General features: G+C 43.9%; 1 protein-coding gene across 1 annotated transcript in view; it reads right to left on the reverse strand.

Moving 5' to 3' along the window:
- The window catches only part of LOC126249335 (protein trachealess-like), a 330727-nt gene that overhangs the window by 68918 nt on the left and 244856 nt on the right, over window positions 1-16953 (reverse strand). The window contains exons 7-8 of the mRNA XM_049950991.1: window positions 7049-7242; window positions 3273-3379 (exon numbers count right to left, since the gene is read on the reverse strand). Coding sequence (XP_049806948.1) covers window positions 3273-3379; window positions 7049-7242 — 301 coding nt within the window. The remainder of the gene's footprint in view (window positions 1-3272; window positions 3380-7048; window positions 7243-16953) is intronic.

Here is a 16953-nt window from a genome sequence, read left to right on the forward strand (position 1 = left end):
ACAGAATGTCTCAGTACAGGTGCATTTTAAAATTCTCGATAAAGTTGCGAGGTGCGAGGGTGCTACTGTTGTCGAACTGGGGAAGGAGGGGTGCGGGGGAAGGCCTTAAAGGGACACTTTGGCGATTTGTGTGTTGTGTCAATGTTGCACCCCTCCATGGCCAGGCCAAAGGACGACGCGAAACAAGAGAGCTGAAGCTGCATAAGCACTATTTGCTACTTCGGACCAGATTCAAATTTCGTCGAATGGTTTTGAACGGTCCTCAGTGGATCCAACATTTACACAAGAGCAAAATCTGAGGTCGCGGTGCAGTCCCCATGGTTGCCACTACGCTCAATGGGGATGCAGTCCAAATGGTTCAAATGGCTCTGAGCACTATGGGACTCAACTGCTGAGGTCATTAGTCCCCTAGAACTTAGAACTAGTTAAACCTAACTAACCTAAGGACATCACAAACATCCATGCCCAAGGCAGGATTCGAACCTGCGACCGTAGCGGTCTTGCGGTTCCAGACTGCAGCGCCTTTAACCGCACGGCCACTTCGGCCGGCGGGATGCAGTCCCAAAGTGTCTTTGGAGAAGGGGTGAAATGTCTGGGAGTGTGTCAGTTGTGTCAAAATTTGTCAACAATGTCGTCCTTCTACTCATCGCAGTGCACACCGCGAAAATGTGTGGGAATCAACGCCCCAAGGAAGGGGGTGGTTTCAGTGACGCCCTTTACGCCACCCCTTGAGGCCTTTTCGTGTCGATTCTGGGCGGCGGCGTATCTGAAATATTTTTCTCGGTCACCCAAAAGGAAGCCGGTTCTGACCTCCATCACAGAGGTGTCAAAAGGAGGGATGGAATATGGACAAGAGGGGGTGTGACGACCTTCCCGTCATGCGACACGTCCACGGCGGCGTTGGGAAGCGTTACGGTGAAATTTGGCGACAATGTGACATCATTAACCCACCTTACACGAAACATGAACTTCTGAGGTCTGGTCCTCTCGGGCATTTGGCGACACCTCGCTGTTTTAAGCGTCATCGAGCTTGAGGGTGACGTTGCGGGGTGGCACACTTTTGCACCTTTCCAGAGGAAGGTCATATTTTGAGCCAAATTTCCAACTTTTGCGTCACAATGGGAGAGAATTACGCCGTTTCGAAAAAGTTATCCTTTAACTGTGTTGCACTGTGTAGTTTCATAAAAAAACAAGTCATTATGTTCCACGATCTTCAGTAGACAGGGGAAGAAGTTGATAAAAACTACTTAAAACAGTGGTCATTCCGACATTAAATTAAAATATTTTCCATTTCGGTGTTGACCATTTCATTTGCAATGATATTTCTGAAGCTGAGAATATTTCGGCTTTTGAGACAACTAACGAACTTGGCGATGCCTCACAAGTCCGTAACAGCTGATTGTGGCATGAGAGCAGGTTATAAGTTATCGATGAAATGCAAACAAAGAATAATACTAAATTTCAGAACGAGTGACATAGGGAGGACGAAGGAGTGCGAAGAACTATCAAATCGAAAGAAATATTAACACCGCTGTTTTAGCGGCCAATCAGAAATGAGCTAAACGAGATCGGCGGCTGACGATTCATGATACTTGAAATTACGTCGATTAACATTGTGACAACAGAACTGACAAATGCAGCGAATCTGAGACACACTTTTCCTACGTTGAATGCCAACATTCTTGGTCAGACGTAGTATTTGCTACCACCTCAGAACTATGTAATTTTACTATTACGAACTCCAGAGAGAAATTTGATTGTAGAAACTATTCGCAAGTGCCGTGGAATATCTGAAAATTTGATTTTTTGTGACTCATGATTTAAAACGTCTGCTTTTGTGACAGAGTTCTCATCGTGAATGACATATTAGAAAAGTAAGACGTATAAAGCAGGGTACAAATTTCGGGAGTGACGGATAACAGTGGTTCAATATTGAGTGTTGTTTGTTACGGACAGTGTGCTTTAATGTATTTTGAAATATAAGTTGTGTGGTCCACTGCACAAATTCCTTGTACACACAGAAATAGTAATTTTTACAGTACAATGGCCAACAAGGCAAGAAAAAAGAACTTGAATAATTTTGAAGTGCTTTTCTGTTTTTGCGAGCTATAGTCGACCATCAATAAAGAAAATGTCCTCCATTGAAAAGCACTGTCAATAAACAAAGACACGCAAGCCATAAGAGGGAGCGTCAATAACACTGGTAAGTTCGAATGCGTGGTAGTTGGGAAGTTACGTTGCTGAAATCAGACCGCATTAAAAAGTGAATGTTCTCGGGTGAATGAAGAAGGATCAGTCGCAGCGGGTGGTCTTTAAGGCCATCGTTCAGTAAATTCTAATGCGCTGTCCAGCTTCGCGCGTCACAACTTAGTAGCACTCACCGGCTCCCTCTGTGGCCTCGACCAGAGCAAATGGATGATGAGTGAACAGATTGCAATAGCGGTACACGTGGTTCATTCTCCGGCGAATCCTTTTGTACCCTATTACGTGAGAGTTCTCAACGGAGTAAGTGTTACGTGACCATCAGGAATGGAACCTGTTATCCCTTGAATGATTTTTACACTGTGGAGAAGGAAATGATGACGCATTGAGCAGAATTATACCAGTAGAGTACAACAAAACACTGGTGCTAGCTTCTAGCTCTTCCTTAGAAGCAACTGTGTCTAGAGAAAGCCCTACTTGAAGCTGTAGTTCTCCTTAAATTGCTTAAGGCAAGAGTAAGTATACTCAATAACGTATTGACAGTTTATTCATGTAGCGTTTCTGTCAGGTTATATTCCACACCTTCAGTTAACAAAAAAAGTTGTTAATTATTATAACAATATGGTCTCGAAATTTAATCATTCAGACAGGAGAATCTAAATTTACTTAAATGGCAGCTAGTTCCTCCCTTATGAGCGGTTTTCTTCAGTCACCTCAATTATTGTTGGATCTTATGTTAGGACTCGGTTATCTGCGGTTCACTCAGTAAGGGATTTAATCTTCATAAAGTATTACATATTTCGAAAGCAGGAAATTGGCATGTTGTACGATTAGAAACTCGACTACAGTAGTCATAAACACCATGGTGTTCTACATAAATAAACAAAAAGATACTTTATGTCTTCGTAAAACTAGAATTTACTAATGTGTGTAAACAGATGCTACAGAAAAACACCATTAAATACACTGAATTCGCTCGTTTCGTGGAGCCTTGTCCTTTTAAATAGGTTTTCAGTAACATTCTTATGGAATCGGACCCAGTGAAAGAGTACTAAGAGGCGTGTACTTACAGTCGAGGTGGGATTTCCTCAGCTTGTTGGCGTCTTCCCCGTGGCACAATGTGTACAGGTTCTTGCCTGTCAGTTCGTCGGCCGTGTAGTCGAGTAATTCTGATACCCTGAAACAACACAAAAACTGATCATTACCGTGCTTGATTAACGCCGCAGCAAGGAGAGCGAGCATTGCCAGGTGGACTATAATGGTTATCTACTTACAGGTGAGCAATTTAAAGATAATAGAGACATAAATATTTCCCAGCTCTCCAACAAATCTGATTATTCTACTCTTCCTGCAAAGCTTGTCAGAATGAGTCAGTGAAAGGATTGGAAGGAAACCTTAATACGTGGTACCATGAGGAGTTACCTTTTGTCACGCAGTTAATAGTGATTTTCTGGGCACAGAAGTATCTGTAGGTTTTTCTCTCCATCAGATAATGCCACAATAATTATAGAAGAATATTTCTCGTTATAGAATGTCTGGTTGGTCACTGAAGAGGCATACAAATTTATTTGGGCTTACATTTCGACCCAAACTACATTCGATACTTTTTAACTAAGCACAACAAACTGTCTGATCAAAAGTATCTGGACACTTTTTAGTGAACATTACTATGGGGTGTGTCTACCCTCCGCGTTTCTGACGGTCTGATCTGAGCTGCAGCTGAGGATCCTTTCATTGAGGCGTATAAATGTCTGTGCTGGAATGGTAGCCCAATCTTCCTCAAGAGCCGAAGCCAGAGAAGCTAGTGTAGATGGACGCCGGGGTCTGGAGCGAAGTCGACGCTCTAGCTCATCCCAAAGATACCCTATTGGGTTCAGATTGGCAACTGGGAAGATCAGTCTATTTCAGGAATGTTATTGTCCACACACCATTGCCTCACAGATGGTGCTTTATGACAGAAGGCACTATCATGCTGAGACAATCCGTCGTGGTATCCGAACTGTTCCTCTACTGCACGCAGTACACAGTGCTGTAATATGTGTTAATTTCCTTCCACCTTTAACGTTTTCTTTAGCGTCATAAAGGGACCGCACCCCAGCCACAAAGAAGATCCCCATACCGTGACACCACGTCCTCCGTACTTCGTTGTTGGCACTACACGAGATGGTAGGGAACGCTCTCCGAGCATTCGCCAAACCCAAGTTCTCCCAACGTATTGCCAAAGGTATAGCGTGCTTCATCACTCCAGGTCACTCGATTCCAGTCATCCACTCTGTCCAGTGGCATCGCTCTTTAGACCACCACAAGCGTAGCTTAGCAGTGACTACAGAAATGTGTGGCTTATAAGAAGCTGCTCGACCATTGTACCCAATTATTTTTACCCCCTACGTCCAGTCATTGTGCTAGCTGGACTGCTGGCAGCAGTATGAAAATCACCAGTGACTTCTTCCACTTATTTCATTCGATTTTTTTACAACCACACGCCGCAGTGCTGAATGTCCCTGCTGACAGTACATGAGGTCTGTCTGGTCTTGGTTTAGCTGTAGTTGTTCCTTAGTGTTTTCACTTCACATCACGTGACAAACAGTCGATTCGGGCAGCTTTAGAAGGGTTAAGATATACCTGATATTTCAGTGCATTCAGCTGTTGCTGCTTCTCTATTGACAACGCAATATCCCTCGCCATCTTTTATATTGGCGGGTCCGCCTCTCGTGACATCTAGTGATCAATTCCGCATTAGATAGCGTTGTCCGTGTACTTGTGAGCAGGTAGTGTACAATGTGTTCGCAAATACCACTACAGAACTTCCATCAGGATTCACAATGAGGAAAAAACACTTCTGACTGAAAGTCTATACTTCCCTTGTATCCTGTAAACATAAACGGTGTGGGAAACGTCTAAAGCTATGCACAACACAAATACATGAATCCATGATTATTGCTGTCGGGTTTGTGATACTTGCACTATGTTGTCTCTTTTTCTTGTATCTGCTTGCTTTGCTAGAGATTTGGCAATAACAGTTCTAATTTGAAATTTCTGTTTATACAGTTAACAACTTATTGCTTTCGTTGAAACTGTATTCTCTAGATGCAAGATGCTTAGAATCGCTGTCATAGCTATGATGTTTGTACCCGGGGCACAGTAATCTTCGATGTTCTTTTCTTAAAGAATCATATTTAATCATATTAAGTTTTCTCCTTTGTTCTGTACGCTGTCAGTACAATACATACAGCAGCCTGTACCCACTAAGAGGGCAGCGCCAATTTGTCCTGATAGGACACCTGTAAGATACTACGTGATGATATACCAGCACAAGAATCCAATGATCATGTATATATTAACGGCTGCGTAGACATCCAATTCAAGAGAGTAAAACAGAAAGTCAGTGATTTACATATGACTCCGAAATCGAGCTCCAACATGAGGTGTTCATACAAGGCTATCCAAACTATTTACCCAGCACTGTAGATACTGGTCGCAGCAGAGTGTACTATCTCGCTTTAAAGAGATATCTGTTGAAACATTTGGTCACTGAAAAATAAATAATCGGAAATGGGAAGTGTTACACAGTTGATTAAAATTCCATCCTTACGAGAGCACATTTTCAGTACAGAAAAAGCCCATGCGGACGAAGAATGATGTCAGTAGATGATAGCTGTTGGAAGTGTCTAACGTTACTGAACTGTTTTTAATGGCCATCGCAACACAGCATGTCAGTGCCGTCTTTCAGGCCTTAGGAGAAATGGAATCACTAGCATAAGAGATATGGGACCATTATACAGACAGGTCACATTGACTTTTAACTATAATGCAATGCCTGCGGAAGGAGTAGAGACGTAATGGACTGTCGAGAACACTGGGGCTAGAAAAATAGGCACGGTCTTTCCAAGAGGACTGCACCTCGAGAGGGTCATAGAACGGTTCGACAGGCTCTGACGAAAAGACGGATGACAGCAGCTGAAATCCGGGCAGAGGTTACAGTAGTAGTGTCACAAACTGGGTTGAGCTTTTGAGTTGCCATGTGTCGTTTGCTGCTGACACCATACAACCGAGAACAGAGACTTCCGTGGGTGGACCCAGAGTCAATAGGAACATTGAGTGGCGTTCTATTGTGGTCAAGTATTAATCTCGCTTCTGTTTGTGGGGAGCAGATCGTCGCCAATGTGTTCGTAGATGACGTGGTGGAAGGTCACAGACAGCAGCAATTCTCGGGACCCATTCCCCTCCAACCTCTGGAATCGTGGTGTGGGGAGCTATTGGGTAAGACAACAGGACTGGTTTGATAATTACTGAAAGCTCTTCAGTATGGGACAAGACTGGTGAATCATGTTGTCATGTTCTTCATGACCCAAGTACCATATGGGAATTCCAGCAGGATAATGGAAGGTCCCACTCCGTAGTTAATACCACGAACCGCTTGAGGGATATACGGATCATGGAGTGGCCCGCCAATTCCCCTGACTTGTGAGAGGTAGAACATGTACAGAATGCAGAGGGAAGAGGTATACTTTCGTATCAGCCTCCTGCCAACGATCTTCATGAAATGACACTGCATGTGTTTCAGGAATGGCAAGAAATTCTTCAAGATGACTTTCGGAGAATGTCTGCATCCACGCTACAACGAATACAAGAGTGTGTTCGTGCCTGTACTGATGTCGATGGTAGACATCAGTTCCGAATGGAACGAAAATTTTAACGTGATGAACATGTCGTAACAGATTGATAAATATCGGGCTGGTGCTTCGGGGTGTAATACTTCCCATCTCCGTAAGTGTAGTTCGGTTCTTGCTGTGCGTGTTCCGAGTCATTACAGAGGTGGTGGCAAATGTCACAATAAGAGCATTACCTAGGTTCGCAGTGCGCTATCCGGAAGTCGAAGTTGATACGTGTGACGAACATGTCGGACTCGAGGCGGATCTCGTGGACGCTGGGCGGCGGCAGCGCCATGGCGATGGCCACCATGCCCAGCAGCGGCGGCGACGACTTGCGCGCGTGCGAGAACGTGTACTGCGGCCGCAGCCGGCTCAGCACCAGCACCACCTGCGCACCACAACAACATTCTCTCTGTTATCTCCACTTCAACAGATGAGTATCTGCTCCTCCTGGAAAATAATTTTGTGACTGAAGATTGAGAGGGTGGAGGAGGACGTCCTATACAGCAGCTACGTGTGGAAAATGTTATCGCTCTGAATAAAATCCTTTTGGGCATTAGCGCGTGTCACCGTGTAATTGAAACCTTTACGAAAACCGTCGTTTCGACCGTCTTTGGCGTGGTCTTCTTCAGGGCGACTAAACAGCTTGTTTCTGGTGAAAGTCTTCTCTTTATACCGCGCTTTTTCGGTTGTCATGTGGCAACCGACGTCAGTTTCCCGAACGTCATTACACCTTTCAGAGTTAAGATGTCCATAGAGAGATGGCTATACTTATGGCTATTTGCCTCTGCTACTTTAACAGGTGAATGGTAGTCGACATAGAATTCGCAGCTTTTACCAAAGGGCGCCGTTTTCCTGCCGTAAGACGTCGATGACATAAGGCGGTATTCTTGTGCAGTTTTTTTATGTTGGTGTATCCGAGTCTTCTGGAGATGCTGGCTGGTGAACACGTAACTACCGGAATAGGACGGTATGTAAGTAAAGCCATCCCCAGAGACTAGCAGTTTAATCGCTCTGAAGAGGACCGTTGCAAAAACAGCCGGAAAGGTATTAATAGTGGTTTTAGTTTCACAGTGACAAAAAAGATTTTATTCAGATTGATAACGACTGTAGAAGCCTTCGCAATATGGTCCATACTCTGCATGCTTTCGTGTTTTAGCTATGGGGTATGTCAAATGGCTCATACGATTTCACAAGACTATCTTGTACATCAATGGAGGTAGAAACTTGGGGCGAGTTTTTAACTTACGTATGGTACTAGGAAATTCGTCTTTTCAAAAGAACCATCCGATAATGTAAGGATATATCTTTTACATGCAGGCACGTAAGACTTTGCGGTACTTTTTACAAGTACGTTTGTGGTCAAAATTTTCATTTACCTTTTATAACAAAAGGCATTTTTTTAAATTTTTATTTAAGTATCACGTGCTATGTGACCATGCAAACCGACGCTATTTGTTGATAATTCACAAAATGATGGTTAGAAAATTTATAAACGTAAGAATCTTAAAAAAATTAATAAGACACGCTAAAAAGAGAGAGTATACAAATAAATAGCGCATCACAGAGAAATATTCTCACTTTTTGCGAAAAACTCTTGTACGGAATAGCAGGAATGTGCCACAAGGAAACGCATAAACTTGTAATGGAAGACTTGGGATTGATCGTTCCACTTTTTCAGTTCTGTAAGAAGCCTGCTGAATAGTGCACACCTCTCTGTACAGTGCTTAAGTATATAAACTCAATACTCGCGAGCAATGACATAACAATGTTCCTGCAGAAGAGCTGATATTAAGTTTAAGATAATCCTAATTGGACGAATAGATACTGGTGAAGAACAACAATTCCATGGAAGGCACAACAATCGACATCATGGTATGAATTGGAACAGCACAAATGACACCTCGTAGCATCATCATCTTCTACTCCACACTTGAAGCATGTGTTTTGACGCATAACACAGATCTATTGTCAACGATTCTCTTACTTTTACTTCATTATTAATATACATTCGATAGCGGTTCATTAGAAGGCTATTTGTTACTTTGGTACATTAAATATGAAAATGTAATTAGCAACAATCTAGCTACAAGGAGTTTGCGGTACTAGTGTTTTATGATTTAAGGAGATAGAATACACACAGACCAGTTGTCATCATAGGAATGCAACCTGTTCTTCTAAAGAATAACAACGAAATATGTTTCGTATGAGGGATTTCTTTTCCATCTACCGCGTGCGTTTGCGTAGGCAGAATATGAAAAGTGCAAATTCGTTTATATAGATAAAACAGGAAAATTTAGTCCAATGGGATTAAATAGAAATGCTATAAAAATGTATGGGAAAGGTTGAATTTGAGGAACATGTGTTACTGGTGTGCAACACGGCTTGAGGAATCGGAACCTGCGGCCAATGAGAACAAGGCAAATGATCGTCCCGTAGCGTCACCTGCAACTCCCCCATCAAGCTGCGAGAGCCGTAAACCACTAATTGCCGTGTTTGTCTCAATCGGCGCGCTTTACTGCCCATTGAGCGTCATCTAATGAAGATATCTGACGGAGCAACCGGGCCGTTGCCTTCTCGACTAGGAACACCCCTGCTCCTCGCAGATATCCCAGCGCCTTGTTGAGAAGGCTCTATCTGTCTGGGCCGCTCACACATAGGATCAGATACTTTCAGACACGCTGTACTGCACGTTACACGCAGTATTATACAATGGCCAAACTGGGTAACCGCAACAGTGGAGATTTAGGAAGTTTTCACGGCAATTTGAATATGCTGCTAATCTTCAAGAACTAATTTATACCGTATTTGAGGAAACAAAGAAAATCTTATATTGGGAAAGATAATTTTTTTATGTTCTTCCATCACATTCCAAACTGAGACTTAGCAAAGGGTGATTTAGCATTCGGTGGCTTGGTTGCAGCTCGGGCAACTGTGACGATGTGTGTGTATGTGTGTGTGTGTGTGTGTGTGTGTGAGAGAGAGAGAGAGAGAGAGTAGAAAACTCCGACTGCAGCTTGAGTCGGATTTCACGTCAACCGTAGATGGTTCTACACGTGGGTGGGAGAGCCTGTTGTCAAAATGTTGTAAGGTAAGAGCACACCACCTCCAACGGAGCATGACTAGTGTGCCACTGTGCTGTTCAGTCCAGTCTTTGGGTTGGTATACTTCATGTGCTGCATCTTGATATCCGTGAGGATGCATTATTTGCGCATATTAAATAGCGTGCGTTCCCGCTCTTGGCAAGAAAAAAGCAGCCTTAAGCCAGCATATAATCGATTGTAGAAGTCCCAAATTCGGGGTCAATGTAGGTACCATAATATACCCATGCACAATTCTCAGAGTTATGTAGGTCCTGAATTGACACTCGATGATATCCCAGTTTCAGTAACTGACGTCATTGTCGGCAAACTGGACTGATTAAATAATTTCGCTACATCCCCTATGACTATTATGGCTCTTCCATATTACTTCAGATACTGTCAGGTGATCTCGGCGTGCATGTGCCCACGATAGAGAGATTGCCCTGATGTCCTGGTTACATATCGTACATAAGATTGTTCTGAACACCTAGAATTATAACCTTCCTTGGCTAAGTTCTGTATGTTCAATGTATTCCTTCTTCTTCGTTGTTCTTTTGTTACACCTTACGTTTGGGGCCTTGTTAATAAATTTATAACTGTCTCGACGATTCAATATTTGTTTAATCTGAAAATGACACGCTGAAATACTCAATTATGAGCAATTTCTGTTGCCTTGCTCATATCGACCAAATAGCGCTTAAAGATGTCAAATATGTGTAGACAGTTCTCTTTTGAAGACGAGGGTGATGATATTAATGGTAACAATAATAGGATTCTGGGCACTCAACACATCGACATTTCTTATCCACATTATTATGGAGCACCACGTGGAGAGAGCAAGTCGTTTCTGAGTATGATTTATTAGAATTTACCCCTATACTATTATTGTGAGTAATTTGTTTACACGTGGATTACCACAAAAGTGGAAAGCCAGAAGGCTACTGAATCCATCTGAACGACATCCATCAGTGTTATTGTATCGTTTGTACTCAGGAAAATCTATTGGCAACCATAGACCAGTTGTTCACTTAATTCTATGAAATAATAGCCATTAAACGTTTTCGTCGTTAATTCATTCATCCGTAAATGATAGGCAGCTTTGTTAAGCGTAATCTGTTGTGTAATATGGGACACCAGTAGTCATTCTCTTCGGGAAATTCAACAGAATTGCCTGCTCTGTCTCGGGAAACACGAGAGCGAAGACGAATTTATTCACTTAACCGGCATTTACGAGCACGTTTGCCTAATTACGACCGCGAGTCTGCAGAGATTCTCCGTGCACCAACCAGCCACACATTACAAGGCGCTCCAGCTAATTACAATAATATCTTAAGCGCAGTCGGTAGTACGGGCCATATCTGACGGCACGATAAAGTCTTACCCCAGAGACGCATTACTTATGCACCCCTTGGACGCGAAGCAAAGCAGTATGTTAGACGAGGACCACCCGGTCTCTTATCAGTGGGCGTATCGCCTAATTGAAACGGGCACCGCGCAAGGGTTGCTGCTTGCATCTTCTACGAATCCAGTGCGCCTTCGGAAGCTTCTGTTGCATTAATTCTAAGCAGACTACGCACAGATTGAACCAATAATTTCACGAAAACTGGGTTGCATCTTGCGAGAATCTGCAACTCTAGACCTGTGTAATTATGCCCCTGTTATTGCTTCACTCGAGGCTGTTGACACAGTACCATTATCGACTTATACATCAGTTTCCCTATACAGTTATTGTATATACGTTTGTTCGAAGATGTGTTGAGACAGAAGAATGAAATTTTGATGTAATATCTATTGTTAGATGATTTGGTGGTTTCCCTGTCTTCTGCTGAAGATCTAAATCAATTACAACAATCATTCTCATGCGGAAAACATGTAACAGAAATTTCTAGCTAAAAAGCTGCTACAAAGCTATGATAGAGTAGGTCCCAAAGATATCCATTTTACGATATAGTACAAGGAAAAATACTTGGTAATCTTGTCAAACTTGTTTAGCATAATGATGCTTTCGTTTGCAGTTAAAATTTGTCGATTCACTGATAACCGGGAGGTGAGCTGGACGTTAAGCCCTAAGATTCGTTCGTTCTTACAAAAGGTTTTTGGGATAATACCGGTGACAGCGAGTGTTCGTAAACTACACCAACTGATCAAAAGTATCTGGGTACCCCTGAATAACGTGCAATTGACCACTAGAGTCACAAGACGCGGACCAGCCAGTGCAAAAGTTGGTGAGGAGTATTATATTGTGCCGGCCGCTGGTGGCCGAGCGGTTCTGGCGCTACAGTCTGGAACCGCGCGACCGCTACGGTTGCAGGTTCGAATCCTGCCTCGGGCATGGATGTTTGTGTTGTCCTTAGGTTAGTTATGTTTAAGTAGTTCTAAGTTCTAGGGGACTTATGACCTCAGCAGTTGAGTCCCATAGTGCTCAGAACCATTTGAACCATTTTTTAGTATTATGCTGTGAGTAGAGAAGCAGTTACAACAGAGTGGATGGATAAGAAGATCACATTAGTGGATGTCAACGGAGTAACAAATCCATCAGTGACGTTGCAACCCATCTACAGCAGCCCCAGTCGAGTCATGGTGATGTGACTGTGAAGTGGAAACGCGAAGGAACCACCAAATCTAAACCAAGACCGGGCAGACCTCATTTAACGACCAACAATGACCGTTGAGCATTGTGGAGGGCGGTCGTAAAAAACTGCGTAAAATCAATGGAACAAAACACTCGTGAGCTTCAGCTGTGCATATGGAGTTACAAAGAACGGGGTATAATGGTCGAGCGACTCCTCATAAGCCGAATATTATTGTAATCATTTATAAAGAGCTCTAGAGGTGGTGTAAATAGCGACGCCACTGGAAAATGGATGATTGGAAACGGGCGATTGGGATTGATGAATTACACAATACTCTATGGCTGTCCGATGCAAGGATTTGGGTTTGGTTAATGCCTGGAGAACGTTACCTGCCATCATGTGTAGAGTCATCAATGAAGTACGGAAGAGGTCGTGTAACAGTATGGGGATGTTTTTCGTATTCGAGCGTGGTCCCCTTATTGCGCTTAAGAAAACTCTAAATGTGGAAGGATGTGAACAAACTTCACTCCTCTGTGTACGGCGCGCAGTGGAGGGACACTTTGGAAACGATGACTGGTTGTATCAGAATGACAATGCGCTCTGTTCTGAAGCAGCATCTGCGAGGAAATGGTTCGTGGACAGTAATACTCCCGAAATGGACCGGCCTGTCTGGATTCCCGACTTTGAAACAATCTTAGGCTGATATTCTTTTTTTTCCATATTGAATCAATGGATGCCGGTCCCTGTATTTATGAATTGTCCTATACTATTTTGGTCGTATTTGTGCGGTTCGTGATTTCTTCTGGGGAGCTTGGTTTTTATCGCATTTATCCGTTATTACTATTTCTTCACATTTATGAGATCTATTCGGTATGGCATTTATGCGAGAATAGGTGCACTCAGGAAAGCTAGTCATCCTGGTATTTATTACGACCAGTTTAAATAAAAATAAATGAAGTGGTGTATCTTGTAAACTATAAATAATCTAATCAAATAACTATTGCATGAATGCAAATTTGGTCGAAAACTTTCGAATACACAAATAACATTTGTTTCGATCTAACTATGCCCAGTGAACGTTACCTTCAAACCTAATGCCAAGGGCCACTAATAGGTGTCCGGATACTTTTAATCAGATGGTGTATATTTTCACTTCGGTAAACGGTTGTACCGTAAGTATCACAGGGCATATACCGCATCACTATGACTTCTTACTCTATCCACGGATGGTGTGTCGAATGAATGACTGTCAGTACGCTTACACATTTATATTGTTCTACTGCCATCGTCATTAAGTTAAAATTGTGTTTCTTATCTCATCTCGGAACATTTTAAAAAGTTGCATTTCGGTGATGCATCTCTTCTATTTAGTTAAGTCTTCCACTGCAGTTTGTTGATAATGTCTATGACGCTCTTGCGGTGACGAAACAAGCCCGTAACGAATCAAGGGGCTCTTATCTGGCTCTTCTCAGTCAAGCATGGCAAGGGTTCCACAATGACAAGCAGTGCTGCAGAAATGAGCGGTTTAGAGTTTAGTAAGAGAGATCGAGTATGTACTTTCCATTATTGACCGAGATACTCTATTTGGAGGAACATAGAGTGATTCTGTGGATTCTGTGTGTCACTAAACGAAGACATGATCCCAGAAATGTGCAACTACAACGTCAATTTATGTATGTGAATACAATCGAACGAGGTTGAAAGACGTACTGCCACTAACAATCGATTAGCCATTCTGTTCGTGAGAATTCGAAGACATACCAGCTATCATGTTCACCACGCTGACGAATGCAATTGAGAAATGGAAAATCTAGTCTTCTATAAAACCATATCATTGTCTGTCACGTGCAGTGAAGTTACTCAAGCTACATTCGATAGAAACCATAGATATTAGAAGTTGTTTGGGAACTGAAGATGTTGGTAGTAATCGCAGAATTCATTCGGTATCTTTGGTAGTTGGATAAAAATGTAATTGAAAATGTACACAACACGAAACGTATCGCAGGTGGACTCTAGAATTGATGAGGATCATGTTTAGTATGAATTACTTTGCTCACTGTGAGAGTCAGAAAGACATACGCAATCCCGATGAACGACCTGTGAGCACCACATGCGGGATTCGTAAAAGGTCCAGTCACATTGATGTGACCATTGTCTATGTGCGACGTCAATGTGGAATAAACATTCACAGACGGCAAGTGGCACCACTAACAGTGGGTGGTATGTAGAGCATGTCGCGGGGACACGGTTAACAGTGCAGCCGTCATCGTAATGTGGAAACTGAGCGATTCATCTGACGTCCAAAAGGCAAGATCATTGGCTTTCGGGAGAATGGTGGGAGCATTTCCGAAACGGCTAAACTGTTCGCGTGCCACCGTGGTTAAAGTATACCACGAATGGCAAAATGGCGCTATCCAAAACCGGTGATGAGGTAACTGTGATGTAGATGACAGGGATGTACGACGGCTGCGGAGATGTGTACGGGCGAATATACCTGCAGCTGTTGAGCAATTGACCGCCCAGATGAACCGAGGGGCTATCAACAGTGTCTCCTCAACGACCGTTCAGCGAACGTTACCTTAAGTTTCCTCACGTGGTTGCTTATGTTCTGCTGAATCAGGCCGAAGATCTTCTTCTCCTTTCCGTTTTATTCCAAAATGTTTATCTGTTTCCTCAATAGGTGGAGTGCACATAGGCCCCCGCAGCAGGTGCCTGGTCCGTGCACCCAAGCTGTTCATCGGCGACGAAGGCTCGAATTTGCATGCCTGTATCGCAACAGGACCTCCAGTGAGTGGCGAGAGGCGGCCTTTTCAGATGAATCACGTTTTATACTCCATCGGTGTGAAACGTCTGAAAGCAAACACCCTGCGACAGTCGTCGGAAGCGCCCAGGCGGGAGAAGAGGGTGTAATCGTCTGGGGAGTATTTCCGTCACATTCCCTGGGTAATATCGTCATTCTGGAAGGTACAGTGGATCAAACAAGTATGCATGTATCCTTGAGGACCATGTCCACCTCTACATTCCGTTTGTTTTTCCTCGGCACGATGGCATCTACCTGCGGAACAACGCAACGTGTCATACAGCTCGCAGTGGATGTGCGTGGTTCGAAGAGCAGCAGGATGAGTTTACCGTACTTCCCTGGCCACCAAACTTCCCGGATTGAAACCCCATTGAGAATCTGTGGTACTACCTCGGTTGAACTGTTCGCACCGTGGATCCTCAGCTGAGAAACCTAGTGCAGCTCACCATCACTGATTCTCTACCTGCACGTTTTGCAGCAGTCCGCGCCACAAAAGGTGGTTATTCAGGCTTTTGACAGGTGGTAAAAAATGGAAATGAGCGTATGGCATCGTTGGTCGGGAGGCCCCTATTCGGGGTAGTTCGGCCGCCAAGCGCAAGTCTTATTTCATTGGAAGCCACATTGGGCGACTTGCGCGCCGTTGATGGGGATGAAATGATGACGAGGACAACACAACGCCCAGTCCCCGAGCGGAGAAGATCTCCAACCCGCCCGGGAATCTAACCCGTGCCCGCTTGCATGGGAGGCGAGCACGTTACCACACAGCGAAGCAGGCGGACTGACAGGTGGTGAATTAATTTGACTGGTCAGTGTAAAGGGTAGTGGATGAGATGTAGATATGGATGCTTTTTTTACGTATTTTGATCTAGGTTCGCTGGGTCCAGTTAATTGAATAGTGAGTACCAAGGGCTATCATCCAATACCAGGTACTCCTACAGTTACTCATACTATGGAGATAATCCCGAGCGGGAAGGCGTGCCGGTTCAAATGGTTTAAATGGCTCTGAGCACTATGGGACTTAACATCTGAGGTCATCAGTCCCCTAGAACTTAGAACTACTTAAACCTAACTAACCTAAGGACATCACGCAAACCCATGCCCGAGGCAGGATTCGAACCTGTGACCGTAGCGGTCGCGCGGTTCCAGACTGAAGCGCCTAGAACCGCTCGGCCACTACGACGTGCCGGTCCCCGGAACGAATCCGCCCGGCGGATTAGTGTCGACGACCGGTGTGCCGGATGGTGTGTGGATGGTTTTTTAGACGGTTTTCCATCTACCTCGGCGAATTCTGCCTCTGTTACACTACGTCGGCGATTGCTGCGCAAACACTTTCTCCACGTACGCGTACACCATAATTACTCTACCATGCAAACATTTGGGGTTACACTCGTCTGATATGAGACATTCCCAGGGGGGTCCACTGTGCGCCGAACCGCACAATAACCCTGGGTTCGGTGTGGGGCGGCAGTGGGGTGGGTGGACTGCTTTGGCCTGTTGTGGGGTTTTGAACCGCTGAGGGCTACGGCGGGACGAAGCCTCTCTGTAGTTTCAGGTCCCCGGTTTAATACACAATACACAATGGAGATGATTTTATTAAGTTTATTATGTTCATGAAACTGCTATCATTTACAAAGGTAAGGCCA

This window comes from Schistocerca nitens, chromosome 3, assembly GCF_023898315.1.
Source record: "Schistocerca nitens isolate TAMUIC-IGC-003100 chromosome 3, iqSchNite1.1, whole genome shotgun sequence".
NCBI lineage: Eukaryota > Metazoa > Arthropoda > Insecta > Orthoptera > Acrididae > Schistocerca > Schistocerca nitens.